Source organism: Xenopus laevis, chromosome 8L, assembly GCF_017654675.1.
Source record: "Xenopus laevis strain J_2021 chromosome 8L, Xenopus_laevis_v10.1, whole genome shotgun sequence".
NCBI lineage: Eukaryota > Metazoa > Chordata > Amphibia > Anura > Pipidae > Xenopus > Xenopus laevis.
Window position 1 is genome coordinate 124979344 of NC_054385.1, and position 20798 is coordinate 125000141.

General features: G+C 40.1%; 1 protein-coding gene across 1 annotated transcript; it reads right to left on the bottom strand.

Moving 5' to 3' along the window:
* Window positions 1-4632: 4632 nt before the first annotated feature.
* Window positions 4633-17672, bottom strand: LOC108699121 (major histocompatibility complex class I-related gene protein). Its single transcript, XM_041573579.1, has 6 exons — window positions 17552-17672; window positions 14219-14480; window positions 10560-10840; window positions 8474-8746; window positions 6885-6992; window positions 4633-4761 (listed from the first exon to the last, which is right to left on the bottom strand). The coding sequence occupies exons 1-6, from the start codon at window positions 17601-17603 to the stop codon at window positions 4685-4687; spliced, it is 1053 nt and encodes a 350-aa protein (XP_041429513.1). The 5' UTR covers window positions 17604-17672; the 3' UTR covers window positions 4633-4684.
* Between the last annotated feature and the right edge of the window lie 3126 nt (window positions 17673-20798).

Genomic DNA, 20798 nt, shown 5'->3' on the forward strand with positions numbered 1-20798 from the left:
GAAACATTTGTCTTTATATACTCTAGATCAGGGATCCCCAACCTTTTTCAACCGTGAGCAACAATCAGATGTAAAAAGAGTTGGGGAGCAACACAAGCATGAAAAATGTTCCTGGATGGAGCCAAATAATAGATGTGATTGGCTACTGGTAGCCCCTATGTGGACTGGCTGCCTACAGGAGGTTCTGTTTAGTAGTACATCTGTTTTTTATGCAATAAAAACTTGCCTCCAAAACAGAAATTAAAAAATAAGCACCTACTTTGAGGCCACTGAGAGCAACATCCAAGGGTTTGGGGAGCAACATGTTGCTCGTGAGCTACTGGTTGGGGATCACTGCTCTAGATACTTTAATAGGAGTCCTTAGGGTTAACTTACCATACTAGTTAGAAATCCCCTATCTACTGTATGTTTAAGAACTGGGCCTAATTTGTATTTGGGAGGGGGGAGTGTTTCCCTTTCCAATTTAAAATGTTCTCATCGCAGTACCAGATTTGGCTAGGAGGTGTTATTATTTCTTAAATCTTTATACAGGAGAGGTACCACATGTTCTTCTTCACTTCCACTTTAGGAGGGAATGGAAGTAGGGTCAGGCTAGGGGCTCAGGGCCCACCGGGGCTGCCACATCAGGGCCACCCTCCCTCCAAGGGCCCACCCCCAAGGGCCCCTCTCCCCAGTAGCTGTGCCACTTATGTCAATCTTGCCCCCCAGCCAGCACCTACTCGTCACCCGTCAGAGGAATAGGTTGTTCCCATAAAATATATCAACACTACCTGCTTCGCGTCTTCTTTATGTGATCTGGAGGGGAGGTCAGGAGCGCGGTTCTATGGAGCGAGTCTGGTCCGGCTGGCCCCACCGGGTTTTATCTCGGTCCCCTCTGGCCCAGTCTGACTCTAAATGGAAGGTTGCTGGGGAGATTGGGACTTAGGCCCCAATAAGGAAAGACGTTTATTTACCCCATAAATGAGTTATGTAAATAGTGGTAAGTGTAGCTCCTGCCATAGAAGTTAAAGGAGAAGGAAAGGCTAAAACTAAGTAAGCCTTAACAGAAAGGTCCATCTAAATATATCAGTAAACCCCCAAAGTAGTGCTGCTCTGAGTCCCCTGTCAAAAGAAACACCACATTTCTTTCCTTCTATTGTGTACTCATGGGCTTCTGTATCAGACTTCCTGTCTTCAGCTTAAACCTCATTGCCCTGGGCAAGAGCATGCTCAGTTTGCTCCTCTTCCCCTCCCCCCCTCCCTTCTCTACTGTAATCTGAGCCCAGAGCAGGGAGAGACTCATGCAGGAAGTGATGTCACACCACGTTAATACTGCAGCTCCTATACTAAACAAACAGAGTTTCTAGAGCTTTTTACTCAGGTATCGTAAAACATTCTACAGAATAAATATAGCATTCTAGATTGCACTATTGCAGCAAATCTATTGGCAATAAAATGCCTCCGTAGCTTTCCTTCTCCTTTAAGTCAGATAGGGTTGATCTAGAAAGAGCAGTTCTGAGCTCCAACATAAGAGGATAGATTGGAGGTATCTCTCCCATGTGATAATGTCTGTTAATGTAAGGATTATAGTGGATAGGGAATCAGATTAGAAGATTTCCCTGGAAGTTCCACTCGAGGTGATCCAGGTCCAGTAAAGGGAGTCACAAAGATGAGGTGGAACCTTGCCAAGTCTTTCTCCAAAAGAGTGTGATACACTGTGTTGTGCGTTGACCCCTTTATAACAAAGAAGCCTATACTGTGACTACCTTCTCACTGTAAATAAATAATAAATGAACAGAAATCCTGTTTTAAGAAGCTGAGATATACAGTTCTGCAACATCTCTCCCTTCATCCACACTGTATTATAACGGCCCAGCTGAGACTGAGGGTCTAAAGTAACCAGTGCTCTACACTGTGGAAGCTAGTTCTTGGTGGGAAATAAGGGTTACACTTTTTTTCATAACTATTCTCCCTAATTTATGCCAAAGCAAATGGCATGGATTAGCTGAGCATTTCTGCAGTTTGCTAATTTTTTTGGGGTTTTTTTTTTTTTACAAAATCGCTGCAAAAATTCATGCTGAAAAATTTGCTGTGACTTTAATGCATTTGGACAAAAAAGTTGCGCATGTAAAAATTGTCGCTTGCATAAAAAATTATTTTGACATGAATGCATTTTTTGGGACAGATTCTCTCATCGCTAATAAATAGCTGTAGTTGATGGTTATGTAACTGCTCTATGAACACTGACACCTACTGTCTATAGTAGGCATTGCATCACTATTTATTTGTGCAGTTAAGGGAAATATCTTGTATGTGTCCTTCATCACAGACCCCTATGTTACCCCTATGTCACCCCTATGTCACCAAGCTCCTCCATCAGAAATGACATTTGACGCCTAGAGGCAACCCTAACTGTCACCCTGCTAATCTGCCACACTAATTCCTTCATTGGCTCATTCAATGGAGTTCCTTGGGGTTTATATCAACATGTCAGGTCTGTTTAGGGGCCAATTTAGTGTTGTGTGTTGTCTCTGGATACACTAGTTATGGTTCCAATTATGGATACAGTTGTCTTTCTCTATGATCATTATTTATATGTGCAGTAAGTACACAGGTGTCCCAGAGATGAACACGAATAATATGATCATATTTAGTGATGGGTGAATTTCTGCTTTTCGTCGCTGGCGAATAAATTCGCGAAATTGCCGCAAAAATTTCGCGCTTGAAAATTCTAGGCGCCCATTGACTTTAATGGGCATCAGAATTGTCGGCAAAAAATTTGCATTTCGAGAAATTTTCGCTGTTTCGAGAATTTCGCAGCAAATTCTGTGAATTTTCTGGCGAAACGGGAGAAATTCGCCCATCACTAATCATATTCCAAACAAACGTCCACAAATGGTACAGAAACCAGAAGGGTTAGAAATGGGTGACCCAAAAGCTTACCAATAGGAAAGCATCCGATAGACAAAATATTTCAGGGGCACATTTACAAAGCTCGAGTGAAGGATTCGAATTAAAAAAACTTCGAATTTCGAAGTGTTTTTTTGGCTACTTCGACCATCGAATGGGCTAGTTCGACCTTCGACTACTACTTCGACTTCGAATCGAACGATTCGAACTAAAAATCGTTCGACTATTCGACCATTCGATAATCGAAGTACTGTCTCTTTAAGAAAAACTTTGACCCCCTAGTTCGGCAGCTAAAAGCTACCGAACTCAATGTTAGCCTATGGGGAAGGTCCCCATAGGCTTGCCTGCGTTTTTTTGATCGAAGGATATTCCTTTGATCGTTGGATTAAAATCCTTCGAATCGTTCGATCGCAGGATTTGCGCTAAATCGTTCGACTTCGATATTCGAAGTCGAACGATTTTAGTTCCTGGTCGAATATCGAGGGTTAATTAACCCTCGATATTCGACCCTTAGTAAATCTGCCCCTAACTGTGCGTCACATCTCCTTAGGGAATATCCATTCACTTTATTTGTATAAAAGACAGGCAGGAATCCTGATTAAATATAAATCAACTATGTAAATTATATAAATGCACAAAAACATTCCTTATAACATAAATATACAATAGCAGCTTATGTCACACATTTACTTGGCCTGCTCTTAATTGCATCAACAGTTCTGCAGTAATATCCTGTGATAATAAATAAAAATAATATATATTTGCATGACACGATCAGGAAGAGAAACAGGACCAAAAGACTTAATACTGTTATGTACTTTTTTTAAGAGCAATCAGATGCAACTTTTATTACCTGAGCTGAACACAAATTTTGTGTGTGGTGAAACATTTGGTGAATCTGCACTGAAGCAGTGACCAGAGTGAAACCACTGGGGAAGAGCAGTCCAGTGACCAGGCCTAATGTATAACGACCTATTAACAGAGGTGTAAATATAGAGGAAGCAGACCCTGCGGCTGCAGAGGGGGTATAGGGGCCCCATGATGCTCTAATACATAAATAATTTCAATAAATATTGGTAAGACAAGTCAACCTTTAGACATTTTGGGGGCCTGACAAATTATTATTAAGCCTAAGAGAAGGTTCTTTTGCAGAATGTATTACACTACTATGGGTCATGGTGGTACCATTACCATTAGTCATGTAGGGGCACATTTACTTAGGGTTGAATATTGAGGGTTAATTAACCCTCGATATTCGACCGTCAAAGTAAAATCCTTTGACTGTCGAATATCGAAGTCGAAGGATTTACCGCATTTCCTACGATCGAAGGAAAAATCATTTGATCGAACGATTAAATCCTTCGAATCAAAGAGACGAATTAAAGAGACAGTACTTCGACTATCGAATGGTTGAATAGTCTAACGATTTTCAGTTGGAGTCGTTCGATCTGAAGTCGTAGTCGATGGTCGAAGTAGCCAATTCGATGGTCGAAGTAGCCAAAAAAAACATTCGAAATTCGAAGTATTTTTTCTTCCATTCCTTCACTCGAGCTAAGTAAATGTGCCCCCTAGTGTCTTGTACTGTGCAGACGCACTTTTCTGGGCATTTGGGTGGAATTCCTCCAATCCTCACCCAGACTACAATCTGTCAGGCAACTGGCTCTATTGTGCATGATAAGGGAACTTAAGTAGGAAGTTATATCTGTATCTTAGTTACTAATCAAGGGCAGTTCACAAAATGAATATAATAATACTCTATAAATTTAATACATGCATCTTTTTTTTCCTGCTTAAATTAACGTGAAACAGATTGAACGGAGGAGTCATTGTTGGAATTTCGCATACACAAACCCTCTTGACCACCGCTCGATCCTAAAAAGGAAAAAATAGATGCTTTGTTACCGTGAAAGAAATCCCTCTGAATACAACAAAGAATCGTAACAGCAAACGAGTGACCCGTCAAAGTACATAGTGCTATATATACATTATGGGGGTATTTACTAAACTCCGAATGAAAAATAATGGAAAATTTAATTTTATAAAGTCACGATTTTTTTTTCATTTATTTAACACCGAGGATGGTAAAAGTCTGAATCTGAAAATCCGACATCTCAGACCTGTCGAGGTTTCATATAAGTCAAAGGGGTATATTTATCAAAGAGTGAAGTTAATAGTGAAGTTCCGCCACTAGAGTGAAATTCCGCCACTCTCCATTCATTTCTATGGGATTTTTATAATCGTATTTATCAAAGGGTGATCTTTCACTTTCACCCATTGATAAATACGCCTTTCTGAATCCCATAGAAATGAATTGAGAGCTGCGGAACTTCACTCTTTGATAAATTTACCCCTATGGGAGAAGTACCAATGATTTATTTGATGTGTGTTGGGTTTTCGGGTGAAAATACAAAAAAAATTAGATTTTCGATAATTTTTAAGATTTTTTCGGATTGTGTATTAATAAGTGTATTAATAAATAAGCCCTAAAAACCTGTGCGGATTTGGTCTGAGTTTTTTTTCAGAAAATAGAGATAAATTCGGACTTTAATAAATAAGCCCCTATATGTGTGTAAATTCCCTCCATTTTAGAAAAATTTAAGGATTTTTTTGTCCATATATTGCAATAAAATCATGTCATTATATGGACAAACTATTTTTTTTGTTTTGTTATTGTTTAAAGGCTATAGCAGCCAGACAAAGCCTCTAAGATGCATCAAGTTTTCCGTTCACTTGTGGCGTCAATTGTACTCACACCACACAAACATATGCGATTAGAGTTGCCACTTGTCCAGTTTTGACCCAGTCAGCCCTTCAAATAACTGGCCGCCTGGTTTCTCCAAATTAGGAAAACAGGGCAGGATTTCCTATTATTGATGTCATAACCCACCCCTGACATCATGGCCCACCCCCGCCTTGTCACGGACCTGCCCCATTATGTCAGGACTCCGCCACCATTAAGTCGTAGCTCCTGCCCGGAGTTCCACTGGTTAGAAGGTGGCAACCCTATATGCGCCTTGTCTGGCTGCCTAATCTTCTCCCAGTTGCACCCGTCCCAACTGGAACCAGATTTAACAAGTCAATTAAGAATTAATTTAATATAAAATACAAATTATAACTGAAAAAAGCTAGATCATTGTCCCCTTGTGTCTCTAGGTGCACACATGTCCCTGATTAATTATTGTATATTTCTTAACTTTAGGGAGTGGGAGTAGCATAGAAGGGGGCCCTTGGCAAAGTGTAGCCCAGGTTATCCCCAACCTTTTTTACCCGTGAGCCACATTCAAATGTAAAAGTTGAGGAGCAACACAAGCATGAAAAAAGTCCATGGGATGCCAAATAAGAGCTGTGACTGGTTATTTGGTAGCCCCTATGTGGACTGGCAGCCTATAGGAATGTCTTTTAGGCAGATTTTATTGCCTCCAAGTCAAGAATTCAAAAATAAGCACCTGCTTTGAGGCCACTGGGAGCAACATCCAAGGAGTCCGAGAGCAACATGTTACTCACAAGCCACGGGTTGGGGATCACTGGTGTAGCCTATGGGTCTCACATCTCATTAATCCGTCACTGCCTGCCCCTAGTGTCGGACTGGCCAACCGAGATACCGGGAAAACTCCCAGTGGGCCCAAGTGTCAATGGGCTCTTATGCAGCTAAAAATGTGGCCTATTTTATGGGCATTCCCTATTTCTATGTGAAAAATAAAAGAGGCTAAATAATGGAATAATAGAGTATAGTATGTAAAGAAAAGAGACTAGGAGAATAGAGGTTGAGTGAGGAGAGGAATAATAATAGTGGATTCCTGGTGTAAGGTTTTTGGGTGGGCCCCTGATGTCCCAGTCCGACACTGCCTGACCCTTTTGATTCTAGCATGGCCTCATACAGATCACACTAGATTTAAAAAGCAGTCTGTAAGTCTCAGTGCTCCAAAAAAGATATTCCCTCAATACATTTAGCATTACAATACCCAACTGCAAAAAGAGAAAGTGAAAGTAAATACCTTTTCTTCTTCTCTTTCTACAAACAAATATTCCCAGGGCAACAAGAAGGAGGGAGAGAGCGGCCACAACAGGGATCACGATATAATAAGTACTTAGATCAGTGGATTCTGTATTTTGGGTGGGAAAGAGAAAGATATAGATCTTGGAACCAAAATTGAACACCTACAATTCCCACAGAAGGATAAACTGTATACAGTAAAAGAAAACTGAAAATATTCTCCATTTGTCTGCCCGAAGCCCAACACAGGGTCTCGGGGTGTAGAGACACCAGAGATTGGAAATGAGCAGAGGAGCAGTTTCTCAGTCTTATAACCCATGTTGTAGTAGCCTCAGGGATATAACAAACTGCCCCTTACCCCATTTATTGGCAACAAATGAAACAGGCATGTGGGAGTGTTCGATACTAATGATTTAAAGAGGCCTATTTGTCAACAGTCTCATTTTAGTGGCTTTATAGTTTTATAAAACCACAAAAAACTCTAAAAGTCATAAAAAAGTTATTAAAAGATCTGATTATAAAAAGCAGGAATAAAAAAAGGCTGAATAATATGCTAAAAAATTGAAAGCCTCTAAAAACAATTACTAGCAAAAAAAACATCTGAAAACCTCTAAAAGTTTGAATGGTCAATACAATCAGCGCAGCTCCCATTGACTTCTATATGACCTCAGCTGTTTTTACACTTACAGGGTTATTTATTAAAATGGTGTATGAGAAAATTTTGAAAAATCACTAAATTCAAATTTTTAGAGAACAAAAAAACCTCGAATTTTTCGAGATTTATTATACCCCCGATGCTTCAGAAAGCCCAAATCCCAAAATCCGCCATCTCAGACCTGTAGAGGTCCTGTATAAGTTAGTGGGAGTTGGCACCTCTCAATTTTAAGTTTTTGTGGTCTGCACTGGGTTTAGACAAAGATATCTGACTTTTTCAGGGTTTTCTGGCAAAATCTCTAAAAATTCGAGCGATTGAGGAAAAAAGCCCAAAAAATTAGAGCAATTTGTGAAAAAAAAAAGGAAAAGCTTGATTTTATGGAGTTTTTCCATGATCTAATCTCATTTTATTAAAAAAAATTAAGCTAAAAATGGGCATGGGAGTTTGGTCATGGTTTGTTTTTTGTTTTTTTAATCTTGAATTTTTTTTTTAGAGATTTAGCGAAATAAAAAACAAATTTTTTTTAAATTTGTGAGAAAAATAGAAATTCTAAAGTTAGTAAATTGGTGCATAAAAGTCTGTAATACTTCCAATATTACAATAACAATGTATGTATATGTGTATATGTGTATATGTGTATGTGTGTATATGTGTATATGCGTATATGTGTATATATATATATATATAAATAAAACAAAAGGTAGTTCAGCATTAGTTGGCCTTTATTCACAGGGAGTTTTGCGATATGAAATATATAATGCACACAAAATTGAACAGGGATAAATGTATTATGAGCACAGAAGTTTAAAAGTCACAATTAATGAAATATTAACACCGAATAAGTTAGTTATTCATTTTAATTATTACCACTGAACGAATTATTAACAAAAATACCAGACCATTTTTGCACCGTAGAACAACTTCAAGACACTCACCAAATGGTACAACCAGGGGATTCTCCAAACTGCTGTGATCCACATGGCAGGAGTAAGTGGCGCCCTCCTCTGGTGTTACCTCCACACTGACTCTGATCTGATAGGTGCCATCAGGGTTTGGCAGGATCTCTGCTGATTCCTCGGAGTAAATCTCATCTCTCCCATTCTTTATCCACTTCACTTCCACATCTCGGGGGTAGAACCCATAAACATGACAGTGAAGTGCGGTGCTGCTCTCTGATTGTGATCTGGAAATCTTCACTTTAGGGGGAACTGCAATAGGAATTCAGAGAACTGCCATTTGTTGAGCAATAAATGAATATAAACTATAATATAATTTAACGTCAAAGTGCATTGATTTGGTATAATGTCTCCAGTAGGTATAAGAAAAGTTGGGAATGTGCACAACATTTATAAAATAAAAAGAGTTTCCAAAACATGCAACTCTATTAGCACCGGTGAATCATGAGCCAGTTTTGGGTTAGATTGGCATTGGCTCATGGCATTTGGAAGTCATAATTGCCAATGATTAGCAGAGGGTTTGAACAGAAATATAAGGAAAAAAGGGAGCAGAAAATAAGATTGATGACAAAACTAAAGCATAGGTCTATCTTTAACCTTTTAACTGAAAGATTATTTAAAGTTGAACTTGATCTTTAAGACTGACAGTTAATTATATGGCTCAGTGTTTACCATGCTTAATGCAACTGCCAACTGATATCCCACAAGACTAACTTATGGTTCAGCAACAAGCCCCAACATTTGCACCCATAGAGTTAGTAAATGAGCCCTGATATGTGAGCATTCAATGATTGATCACAATGTAGCCATGTTGACCTGGTAAGGATGAGCCTCATTGGAAAATCCTTTAGGGGTCATTTTTCATTTCCCAGGGTGCAAGTGCAAAGGGGCTATGAAAGCTGTTTCCTAGGGGCAAATTCACTAAGATGCGAAGTTGCGCCAGGCGCAACTTTGCCGCACTTCGCCAGGCGTAGTTTCGCCAGCGCTCCGCAAATTCACTAAAATCCAAAGTTGCGCACAGGGGTAGCGTAAGGTTGCGAAGTTGCGCTAGCGTTCATTCGATATGTAAAGCGAAGTTACGCTAGCTAATTTGCATACAGCGCGAAATGGAGCACTACAAATGCCTAGAAAACCTTCAAATCAGCAAATAAAATTTTATTTTGCCCTACATATGTGCCCACTGTCTAGTTAAGTTGCCATGTGTCAGGAAATGTAGGGGGGAAGGAGGGGAGCCCCAAAAATATTTTCGATCTTTTTCAGCCATCATGGAGAAAACACGCCAGCGTTTTTTGGGACTTAAATTTGACTTTTTTTGAAACAATCCCTATCTACTCTATTGCGCTTCGCCAGGTCTGAGGTGGCGAAGGAAGTCTAGCGTAAAAGGTAGCGTTCAGTACACTGCGCAAGTTAGTGAATTTGCGTAGTTACGTCGCTAGCAAAAATTCGCCTGGCGTAAGGGTGCGAAGTAACACTAGCGAAACTACGCCAGCGTTCGTTGGTGAATTTGCGCAGTAACGAAAAATGCCAAACGCTAGTGAATTAACGCTAGCATTCGGCGCTTCGTGAATTTGCGCCCTAGTGTTCCTCTAGAAAGGACTTGAGCAGAGCATCAGGAGGTGCAGGAAAGTCCTGTCCTTATCACTTGCCTAAAGGTGGCCAAACATACACAGATATTGTTGTACAAAATGAGGCTTCATATATTCGATGCGTGTATGGCGGAAGATCAGTCGACCGATATAGTTAAAAGACTTGAATATCTGTCGGCTAGTCGTCAAGATGGGAAATTTTGGTCGAGAACCTTTGGTGGTGCTGAACACTGGCCAGGGGATACTGCTTAATCGTCACATAGACGTAGAATTCTATTGTTTCTACAAGTGTAAAGTTGTTTATAATAATATACTTAAATGTGAACAATATATGCATAGCCCAAAAACTTTCAGCGCCATATTCATTGCTCCATAAAAATAATTCTGCTTTTCACTGAAGGCTGCAGAAGATATTTAGATGTTTGGCTAATGTTAAATACCCTCTGAATCCATGAATTAACACTGTTATATGGTCTCACCTTTCCTCTCCAAGTCATTTGATAGATAAGGTAGATACATCTTGATATTCTGCACACATTCATTCCCTCTGTTAATCTTATTTATTTTGGCATGGTCATAATGCTGATTCCATTGCTGGGTCACAAGCAGAGTCTCTTGTGTTGTAGGAACATACATCTCATTCTCTTTATCGAATACCATAATCTCCTTCCCATCAAAGGCAATCTCCTCATATGCAGCATGAGTACCATCCTCATTCAGCTCACAGACAAACTTCCTCTGGTAGACATAGAAGTCTCCACTATATATAAAACAAATGAAAAAAACAACATTAAACAGTAGAGCAGGTTTGGACACATCTATAAAAGAGTTAATTTTTTCTTCTTGCCAGGAACGCTAAACTCTCCTATTATCCTAGGAAACTGGATTTGGAAAAAGCCACCTAGACTCAGGCCTTGAGTTGGAAGAACTCTCAGGGTAGCAGTTTTTCCCTATTTTAAATAAATAGAATTAGATTTTATTTTAGATTTCTGATTGGCAGACATGTGATTGTAAGACCACCATCTTTAATGCCTTCAAGGAACAGTAACGTGCATTACATTAATTTAACTGTAATGCATGGTTGGCCTGCATTGGTAAAACTGGTTTGTTTGCTTTAGCAACTCTACTATATAGAAAGCTGCTGGGTAGCTGCGGGGGGCAGAGATTCAAAGCTGAAAAAGGAGGAAAGGCACAGGATACACAGTAGATAACAGATAAGTACTACTATAGTTTATATAAACAAGCTGTTGTGTAGCCATGGGGCAGCCATTCAAGCACAGGATACACAGTAGATAACAGATAAATACTACTATAGTTTATATAAACAAGCTGCTGTGTAGCCATGGGGGCAGCCATTCAAGCACAGGATACACAGTAGATAACAGATAAGTACTACTATAGTTTATATAAATAAGCTGCTGTGTAGCCATGGGGGCAGCCATTCAAGCACAGGATACAGAGTAGATAACAGATAAGTACTACTATAGTTTATATAAACAAGCTGTTGTGTAGCCATGGGGGCAGTCATTCAAGTACAGGATACACAGTAGATAACAGATAAGTACTACTATAGTTTATATAAACAAGCTGCTGTGTAGCCATGGGGGCAGCCATTCAAGCACAGGATACACAGTAGATAACAGATAAGTACTACTATAGTTTATATAAACAAGCTGCTGTGTAGCCATGGGGGCAGCCATTCAAGCACAGGATACACAGTAGATAACAGATAAGTACTACTATAGTTTATATAAACAAGCTGCTGTGTAGCCGTGGGGGCAGTCATTCAAGTACAGGATACACAGTAGATAACAGATAAGTACTACTATAGTTTATATAAACAAGCTGCTGTGTAGCCATGGGGGCAGTCATTCAAGTACAGGATACACAGTAGATAACAGATAAGTACTACTATAGTTTATATAAACAAGCTGCTGTGTAGCCATGGGGGCAGCCATTCAAGCACAGGATACACAGTAGATAACAGATAAGTACTACTATAGTTTATATAAACAAGCTGCTGTGTAGCCATGGGGGCAGCCATTCAAGCACAGGATACACAGTAGATAACAGATAAGTACTACGATAGTTTATATAAACAAGCTGCTGTGTAGCCATGGGGGCAGCCATTCAAGCACAGGATACACAGTAGATAACAGATAAGTACTACTATAGTTTATATAAACAAGCTGCTGTGTAGCCATTGGGGCAGCCATTCAAGCACAGGATACACAGTAGATAACAGATACGATCTGTAGTTTATATTGGAATTTTTCATAATGTATCCGTTATCTACTGTGTATCCTGTGCTTGATTGGGAGCAAACTGAGCATGCTCAAGTCCAAGCACTGGAGGTTTAAGATGAAAACAGGAAGTCTGATACAGAAGCCCATGAGTACACAATAGAAGGAAAGAAATGTGGTGTTTCTTTGTTTTTTTTTGAGGACAAAGAGCAGCATTACTTTGAGGGGTTTCTGGTGTATTTATATAGACCTTTCTGATAAAGCTTACTTAGTTTTAAACTTTTTTTCTCTTTTAAATACATTCTTGTACTTTTTTTTTTTTTTTCTATTTGAGTGAGTATAATTTGGGCCCACAGGGTTTAGAATAATTACTAATCCACAATAAGGGAAATATTTATCAAAATCCGAAAATTTCTGAAAATAAAATAGTCCGACCAAATCCGCACAGATTTTTTTCCCCTTATTTATCAATACATTTTTCCGAAAATATTTCCTGTGTGGCAAAAAAACTCGGATTTCGGATTGACGCCTGAAAACCATGACATCTTCAGATTATTGCACAAAACCCAGCGCAGATTGACTTTGACTTCTACATGAACTAGGCAGGTCTGAGTTGGAGTACTTTTTTATTTGGACTTTTAAGACCCTCTGGGTTTAAAAAATTCAAGTAGTTTTTACACTAAAAATGCTGATTTTATATTAAAAAATACAACTCAAATTTTTTAAATTATTGAATTTCGGACTTTGATACAGTCATATAAAAAAGTTTGGGAACACCTCTCAGCCTGCATAATAATTTACTCCACTTTCAACAAAAAAAAATAACAGTAGTATGTCTTTCAGTTCCCAGGAACATCTTAGTACTGGGGTGTTTTCTGAGCAAAGATTTTTAGTGAAGCAGTATTCAGTAATTTTGCTATTTTGAATGCATGTAACTGCTCAATACTGATCACTGGCAACACCAAATTGTTTGGATTAGCTCGTTGAGACGTGAGCTTCAAAGGCAGGTGTGTCCAATCATGAGAAAAGGTATTTAAGGTGGCCAATTGCAAGTTGTGCTTCTGTTTGACTCTCCTCTGAAGAGTGACAGCATGGCAGGGTCGGACTGGGGGGACCGGGGCCCACCGGGACTGTTGCCGAGGGCCCCCCTCCGGCCACCCGTCCCCCCACTGTGACGCGCCGGCTCAGAAAGGAAGCTGCTCGGTGCGCATGCGCAACAGCGCTGCTTGGCGCGCATGCGCAGGCGGCGCTGCACAGCGCCGATAATTTTTATTTATTTTTTTCAAATATAAATATTAAGAGAGGGGTTCTGGCCCGGCGGGGGCCCATGAGGGTCGGGGCCCACCGGGTATTTTCCCGGTGTCCCGCCGGGCCAGTCCGACACTGCAGCATGGGATCCTCAAAGCAACTCTCAAAAGATCTGAAAACAAAGATTGTTCAGTATCATGGTTTAGGGGAAGGCTAAAAAATGCTATCTCAGAGGTTTAAACTGTCAGTTTCAACCGTAAGGAATATGGAAGGCCACAGGCACAGTTGCTGTAAAACCCAGGTCTGGCAGGCCAAGAAAAATACAGAAGCGACATATGCAGAGGATTGTGAGAATGGTTACAGACAAGCCAAAGATCACCTCCAAAGACCTGCAAGAACATCTTGCTACAGATGGTGTATCTGTACATCGTTCTACAATTCAGCGCAATTTGCACAAAGAACATCTGTATGGCAGGGGGATGAGAAAGAAGCCCTTTCTGCACTCACGCCACAAACAGTCGCTTGTTGTATACAAAAGCTCATTTAAGCTCAAGAAACACCAGCTAAAGGCTACTAAAGGAGGAAATCTTGAAGACACTTTCCTGACCACAAGCTATGGGACATAAATAGGCTCCATATGATTGTACTCACCATATGTCTTGTTTAAATAACCCATTAAAAATTCCATCTGCTGCTTCTGAAAAACCACCAGTACTCGAACATATTTCGTCTTTTTCTCCACGTGCTCAGTCAGTGCATTCAGTGCCGGATCAAAGTACTGAACATGGCATGTGTCACTGTCATACTTTCCATACCTAAAGCCGTCTAGAAACGCAATGTTTGTATAATGATTCACCCCAGGGGTAGGAGATGGTATTAGTGTTGTGTAATACTGGATAGTGTGGCTGTCTATAAGGCAATAGAAACAAAAAAGAGTTTAAGGGATTATATTTAAATTTTTAGGGCAAAGACACACATGGAGATTCGGAGAGATTAGTTGCCTGGCGAAGTTGCCGGAAGTTTCCTCGTGAGGCAACTTCAGGCGACTTCGGAAAACTAAGCGCTCTGAGGGCCATCCCAAATAAAATTTGAATTGTTTGGATAAAATGGAGTCTATGGGAGATGGCTTTTCTGGAATTTGGATTAACGGGTTTTCAGATGACTGGTCCGATACCTGTATTTGGCGGATTTTAATTGAATAAAAGTAAAGTTAGAAAACAAGTGCGGAGCATTGTAATTTGACTGACGAGTTCAAGAAGTTAAGGGGTAGTATAAAGGTAATATGTTATTATGCTGTTTACTATTTTTATGAAATTAAACCTATTGTTTGCAATGCAATGCCTGGTCATCTTCAACATTAGAATGATAATTTAAATGATAATTTTACGTTTAATACATCTGAGGGTGTCTATCCAGGGTCGGATTGGACCAGCGGGACACCGGAAAGAAACCCGGTGGGCCCTGGCCCTCATGGGCACCCTCCGGCCCAGACCTGCACCCCGGCTGCCACATAAAGACCTGTGCCGTGGTGTGGCGGTGTTCTCTCGTGCATGCGTCTTGTATGCATGTGCACCCTGACACCAGCAGTTTGAAGGTCGAGATGGGGCCCCGGGGTCTGCCAGGAGGGCCCTTCATTTTGCAGCCCTGGTGGGCCCCCAAGGCTCCAATCCAACCCGGTGTCTATCAGGGGGGTTACTAGCATGATTTTTAGTCAAAGACAAAGCCTGGCAAACTCTGAAAACTCATTAAACTCCTACATGTTAATTAACTGGGGACCACAGAACCATTTGGTGGGAACACCAGAGTATTCCCCTAAATTTGCTACAAATGATATGCAGTCAGCTGATGGTACTCTCTTGTTGGACCTGTTATCCAGGATAATGGATCTTTCTGTAATTTGAATCTTCATACCTTAAGTCTACTAGAAAATCATGTAAACATTAAAGTGGACCTGTCACCCAGACACAAAAATCTATGTAATAAAAGTCCTTTTAAAATTAAACATGAAATCCAATTTCTATTTTTTATTAAAGCATTCATAGCTGTTGTAAGCTCATTTAAAAATCTCAGCTGTCGATCAAATATTGTCTGCCACTCCTCTATGCCCGTGGCATAGAGGCGGGGCAGACAATTACTTTCAATTTCAATCCAGCACTTCTTAGATGTCACTGCTCTCCACACATTCCCCTGTTCTTTTTATCATTTAATTGTGTAGCCAGTACATGGGGATGGACATCAAGTCCCCCATTCTGGTGCACAAACAAGATTCTGAGATGATACAAGACTTGTCTTAATAACAGTGTCCACAAAATGGCTCCTGCCTGCTTGCTATAATTATGAATTCCCAGACTGATGGAAACAAGATTCAAATAATTTATATAGTGTAATTAAAGTTCATTTTGCTTGACTAATGTAATAAAATAGGATTTTGAATATTTTTTTTGGGTGACGGGTTCCCTTTAAGTAAACTGTGGTGTTTATACAAATGGCCTGCGGGTGTCACTGTGCACAGGACTTGTACTGTGCATACACAGGACTTTCTGTACAGCTTGAGAGTGTTAGAGTTGGATTTTACTGTTGTGTAATGCCTGCCTGAGCCTGCTAATAAAGCACTGTTATACTCTACGCATCCTCGGCTACCAAAACATAACATAAGCCCAATAGACTGGGTTTTGCTTCCAATAAGGATTAATTATATCTTAGTTGGGATCAAGTTTTATTATTACACAGAAAAAGGAAAACATTTGGATTATTTGAGTCTATGGAAGATGGGCGTTCCATAATTCGGGGGTTACTGGATAATGGGTTTCCAGATAATGGATCCCATACCTGTACTCACAACTTGAATGGGTGGTTATTTAAAAAAAAAATCTTGAACGTCTAATATTCGATCGAATATGAACCAGCCGAAAACTCAAATTTTATTTAAATTGAATTAGAACGGAACCCGTTTAGAGTTTTTTCTCCGAATAAAACTTGAATGTCAGGAAGGCAATTAACATCTTCAAATGGTAAACCGGACCTCTGCCTCTGCCATTGACTTGTAAATGAACTCGGCGGGTTTTAGGTAGTGAATATTCGAGTTAGAACTGTTTCCAGAGTCACACTCAAATTCAAATTCATGTTGGTGAATTAAGATTCGAATTTGTGAGTAAAAAAATTTAAAAATTCGAATTTACCATTTAAACTTTAATAAATCTGCCCACAGGTGTCAGTTTTTCGTCTTAACACTCTATGGCACCTTCCAGATTTTGTATTTAAACCACAAATAAAGAACATTTGGGAGCAGATTTATATTAGGGTCGAATTTCAAAGTAATGGGAGTTTTTTTGAACTCCCATAACTTCGAAATTTGAATAAAAAGAGACCAACCGAAATTTATTAAAAAAAATCTAAGTTTTTTTCTGTAGGTGAATAGGCTCTAATCGAATTGTTTGAATCGAAGAAAAAACCTTGAATTTTCCACCAATTGACTCTAAATAGGTTCTAGGAGGTCCCCCATAGGCTAAAACACCAATTCGGCAGGTTTTAGTTGGTGAATGGTTGAAGTCAAAGTTTAAAAGTGACAGTACATGATAAATTTCGATATTCGACTTATGAATTTTTTCAAATTCGATTCGAATTTGGACTGTTCCCTCATCGAAGTACACAAAAATAGCTCGAAATGAAAAAATTTTTACTTCGAATTTTTACTTCGACCCTTGATAAATCTTTCTTTACAGGGAAAAAAAAAAGCTTCATGCATCTTATTTGGTGCAAGCGAAAATATTTAACCATTAATTCAATATATTTTTCTTTCTTTTAACCACTCTGCACCCATCACTTACATATCACATCATATTATCTGTTTACTATTCTTCTCTATAAAAAAAATCTCTATTTTCAACGAATGAATTCATTAAAATAATATTCACGATTGTTACTAATTATTGGAGAGAGAAGCAGGAAGAAAATGAAGAGCACCAGATATTGTTACTCACCACAAGGTACAGCACAGACACTGAGGCTGAACAGCCAGAACATGTAATTCATTGTTTCATTATCTTTTATATTAAATAATCATCCGAGTGTTAACACAGCTCTGCATCTCTGCACAGTAATTGCGCTGCTTGTGCTTCCGGTACTTTCTCATCACAGAGCAAGACACAGTTTTCTGTCCAATAAAAAAATAGCTTGAGCCTTAGTCAACGTTGCCAGGCAGTAAAAAAAGGAACCTTGTTAAAAGGGGAACGATTGCGAATATGAAAATGTAATATAAGCTTCCTCATACCAAAGTAAGATTAAACTAAGCAGTTTAATTCCACCTTGGACATTCAAACTTTTAGGGCTCCATATAGCTCATAAAAATTTTAGAGATGCAGGAAAATATTGGTACATAAAAAGGGCCATTTACAACCACTAACTAAAGGAAATATGCAAAATGCACAATGTCTCAATATAGCTACACACATTGCCTTCTTATATTGTAGAATTGCAGCATCTGTGGAAAGTCAAGGGTAGTTGCTACAGAGGCCATTATTTGGGACCAAAAAGTTGCTATTATTGGGCAGGCCCAGATCATATGTAGGAAGATGGCTGCAGAGGTTCTAGGGCTAATATTGTTTTCTCACTTGCCCATTGCTTTGAGTTTTAGATGCGTTGTATAGAGCCGGTGGAAGACTTTGTACTGGATTAGTCTGTCTCTCACAGAAGTCTGGTTTGCCCAGATTTGGATGTCAGAGTCAAATTTTGAGATTATGAGATTAAGGTTGTTTTGTATGTGTAGGGACACGGAGGGTTAATTCCCCTCCGGTCGGAGCCTCATGGTGCAGAAATCCTGTTTGGGACTAACTACAGGGTTTCCTAAGGGGCAGATGCCCTTGTGTTGGTGCAGCATGGCCGAACCCAAAAGAAGTCACTAGGTTTCGCTGCTGCACCCTATAAAACGAAATTGCCATGTGCTCACAGCCATTACTGCTGGAGGATTTCTGCTGATTGTACTTCACTAAGGAGATGGTGATTTCAGCTGCCACTATGTAGAGGCAGGAGGCCTCTGAGGCTGGGGTAGGCGACCCCTTGCCTGGGAGCTCGATCAGGAGGGTCTGAAGCTCCAGATTTTCCAAAATGAATGTGGAAATGCTTATGCTATATACAGTTCTGGGAGCTACAGTTCAGCTATGGTTTCAGCAACATTGTGCTTGCGCTATAGACAGTGCTGGGAGCTATGTCTGGAGGATCAAGCAAGCTGCATGTGCTTCATGAAATGGATTCATCGCTGTGGATGCCTACTCCAACTCTGGATGAGCCTACCTATCTGTGTGAATCCCCAGGGTAAGGTGTGCCCAGGGGAGGGTAGAAAAAGAGAGAATCCAGGATGGTTTCGTTTGTGACACAGGTTGTTTGTAAATGCCTGCCACGAGCAGCGGCGGTCTGGAATGCCAGGGGCCCACCAAAAATTTTTAGATGGAGGGCCCATCAGTAAACTGTGACCATGGGCCCCCTTTTCCAAACTATTATTCCTCCTCTCTGAAGTCAACCTCTTTATTCTCCTAGTCTTTTATATGTACTTACTATATTTTATTATTATTATTACTATACTATACTTACATTATTAAGCCTCTTTTTTACCATAAAAGAATTGGGAATGACCATAAAATAGGCCAAATGTTTAGAAGTCATCACCTGACGAAGGGGCCTGCCCCCGAAACGTTGTGCTTGTTTGACACAATAAATCCATAGGGGTATATCCCCTTTTGCATTCAACTCTGTGTGCCGTTTCCTCAATTCTTCATTTCCTGTGGACCCAGGGGAGTGCCGTCTCCCTAGAGGACTGAGCACCAGATTATTGCATTACGGAAAGGCCAGGGAGTGCATACAAATTCTACTTTGACTAGAAGCAAGAGGGCCCACTGACACCTGGGCCCATTGGGAGTTTTCCTGGTATCCCAGTGGGCCAGTCCGACACTGGCCATGAGGGAGCCAGTACCTAACCAAAGGGAAAGGTATTTTGGGCTGTTAGCGCTGCCTGGGACCCTGTGTGCTCATTTGGGGAAAAGGGACTGAGACTCTCTGATTCTGCCAAAGGGAGTAGTGTGGGACTTTGCCTGGCATGGCGGGCCAGGAAATGGACTGCCACAGGTTCCCAGGGGAGTGGGTTATATTTGTATGATGTAAATGCCGTTTTTACTTACCCTTTAATTTACACTTTCTTTATATAAAGTTGTTGTTTTTTATAAAAGCAAAGTGTGTGTTGAATGTTATTCCTAATGGGCCACCCACAGGTGTATTCCCAGATCCCATTAGGTGGTGGCACTGCCGGAGAAGAATTCCCAGTACCCTTTCACCTTGCAAAGGGGACTCAGGACCCGCCAAGAGGGTGTTACATATATACTGTGTATGTTGATTCCAAGATACTTTAATCACTGAACCCGCTTTAGATGGGTATTAGGGGGAGGTTGGGGAGGACTTGACAATCAATGGGAAACAGAATGGAAGCCACTGTACCATTTAATGCTGTAGTCTTAACCATTTACCATTTACTTTACCATTTATTTTTTGGAGTTACTGTAATGTTTAATGTTATGGGTCACTGTGCCATTTAAGATGTGTGTGTGTGTTTGTGTGGGGGGGGTGCAGTGCAGAGTGGGGTGTGGTGTCACTTTCATCATCTCAATAATGTGTGTTTTAGTCAGTTGCTTCCATGGAGACCTTGAAATGACTGCCAGGTCCAGACTGGTGGTAGTTGTAGGGCTTTCTAACACCCATGAGTGTAATTGTATGTTGTTCATCAGAGGTGGCTGGATGGATGCTCTGGCTCTTGCTTAAAGGAGAAGGAAAAGCTCTCTTTACTTGGGTGTGCTTGTGGGCAAGCAGACAGCATTTTGGTGAACCTCACAGGAAACCCTACTGTGCTTTTGGGGAAGAACTATTAGAACATATCCACTACTGATTCCTAACATAAACATGGGGAGTGCCATTCCTTTCTTACTTTTTACAAAGGTAACAATCGTCATTTTTAACATTCCAATCAGACATCATACATATTATTGCCTTGAGTGGGATTTTAATTTTTATAAATCTATATTTTCCTTTTAATAGTTGTCTGATTGTAACACTACTCCTGACCAAAGCTCCACAGCATTACCGTTTGGTGAATCGCGTAATGACAAGTTTAGTGGCTATTTTACTTACTGAATTATCCTCTATAAAAGTATGTCTGGAAACAAATATTTTCTTTTAAATTTCACC

Coding starts and splice junctions, on each gene's coding strand:
- LOC108699121 (XM_041573579.1), bottom strand. CDS start 17,603: ATGAATTACATGTTCTGGCTGTTCAGCCTCAGTGTCTGTGCTGTACCT. Junction 8,747..10,559: donor AAATGACTTGGAGAGGAAAG/GTGAGACCATAT, acceptor TTCCTATTGCAG/TTCCCCCTAAAGTGAAGATT. Junction 4,762..6,884: donor TAGAAAGAGAAGAAGAAAAG/GTATTTACTTTC, acceptor TTTCCTTTTTAG/GATCGAGCGGTGGTCAAGAG.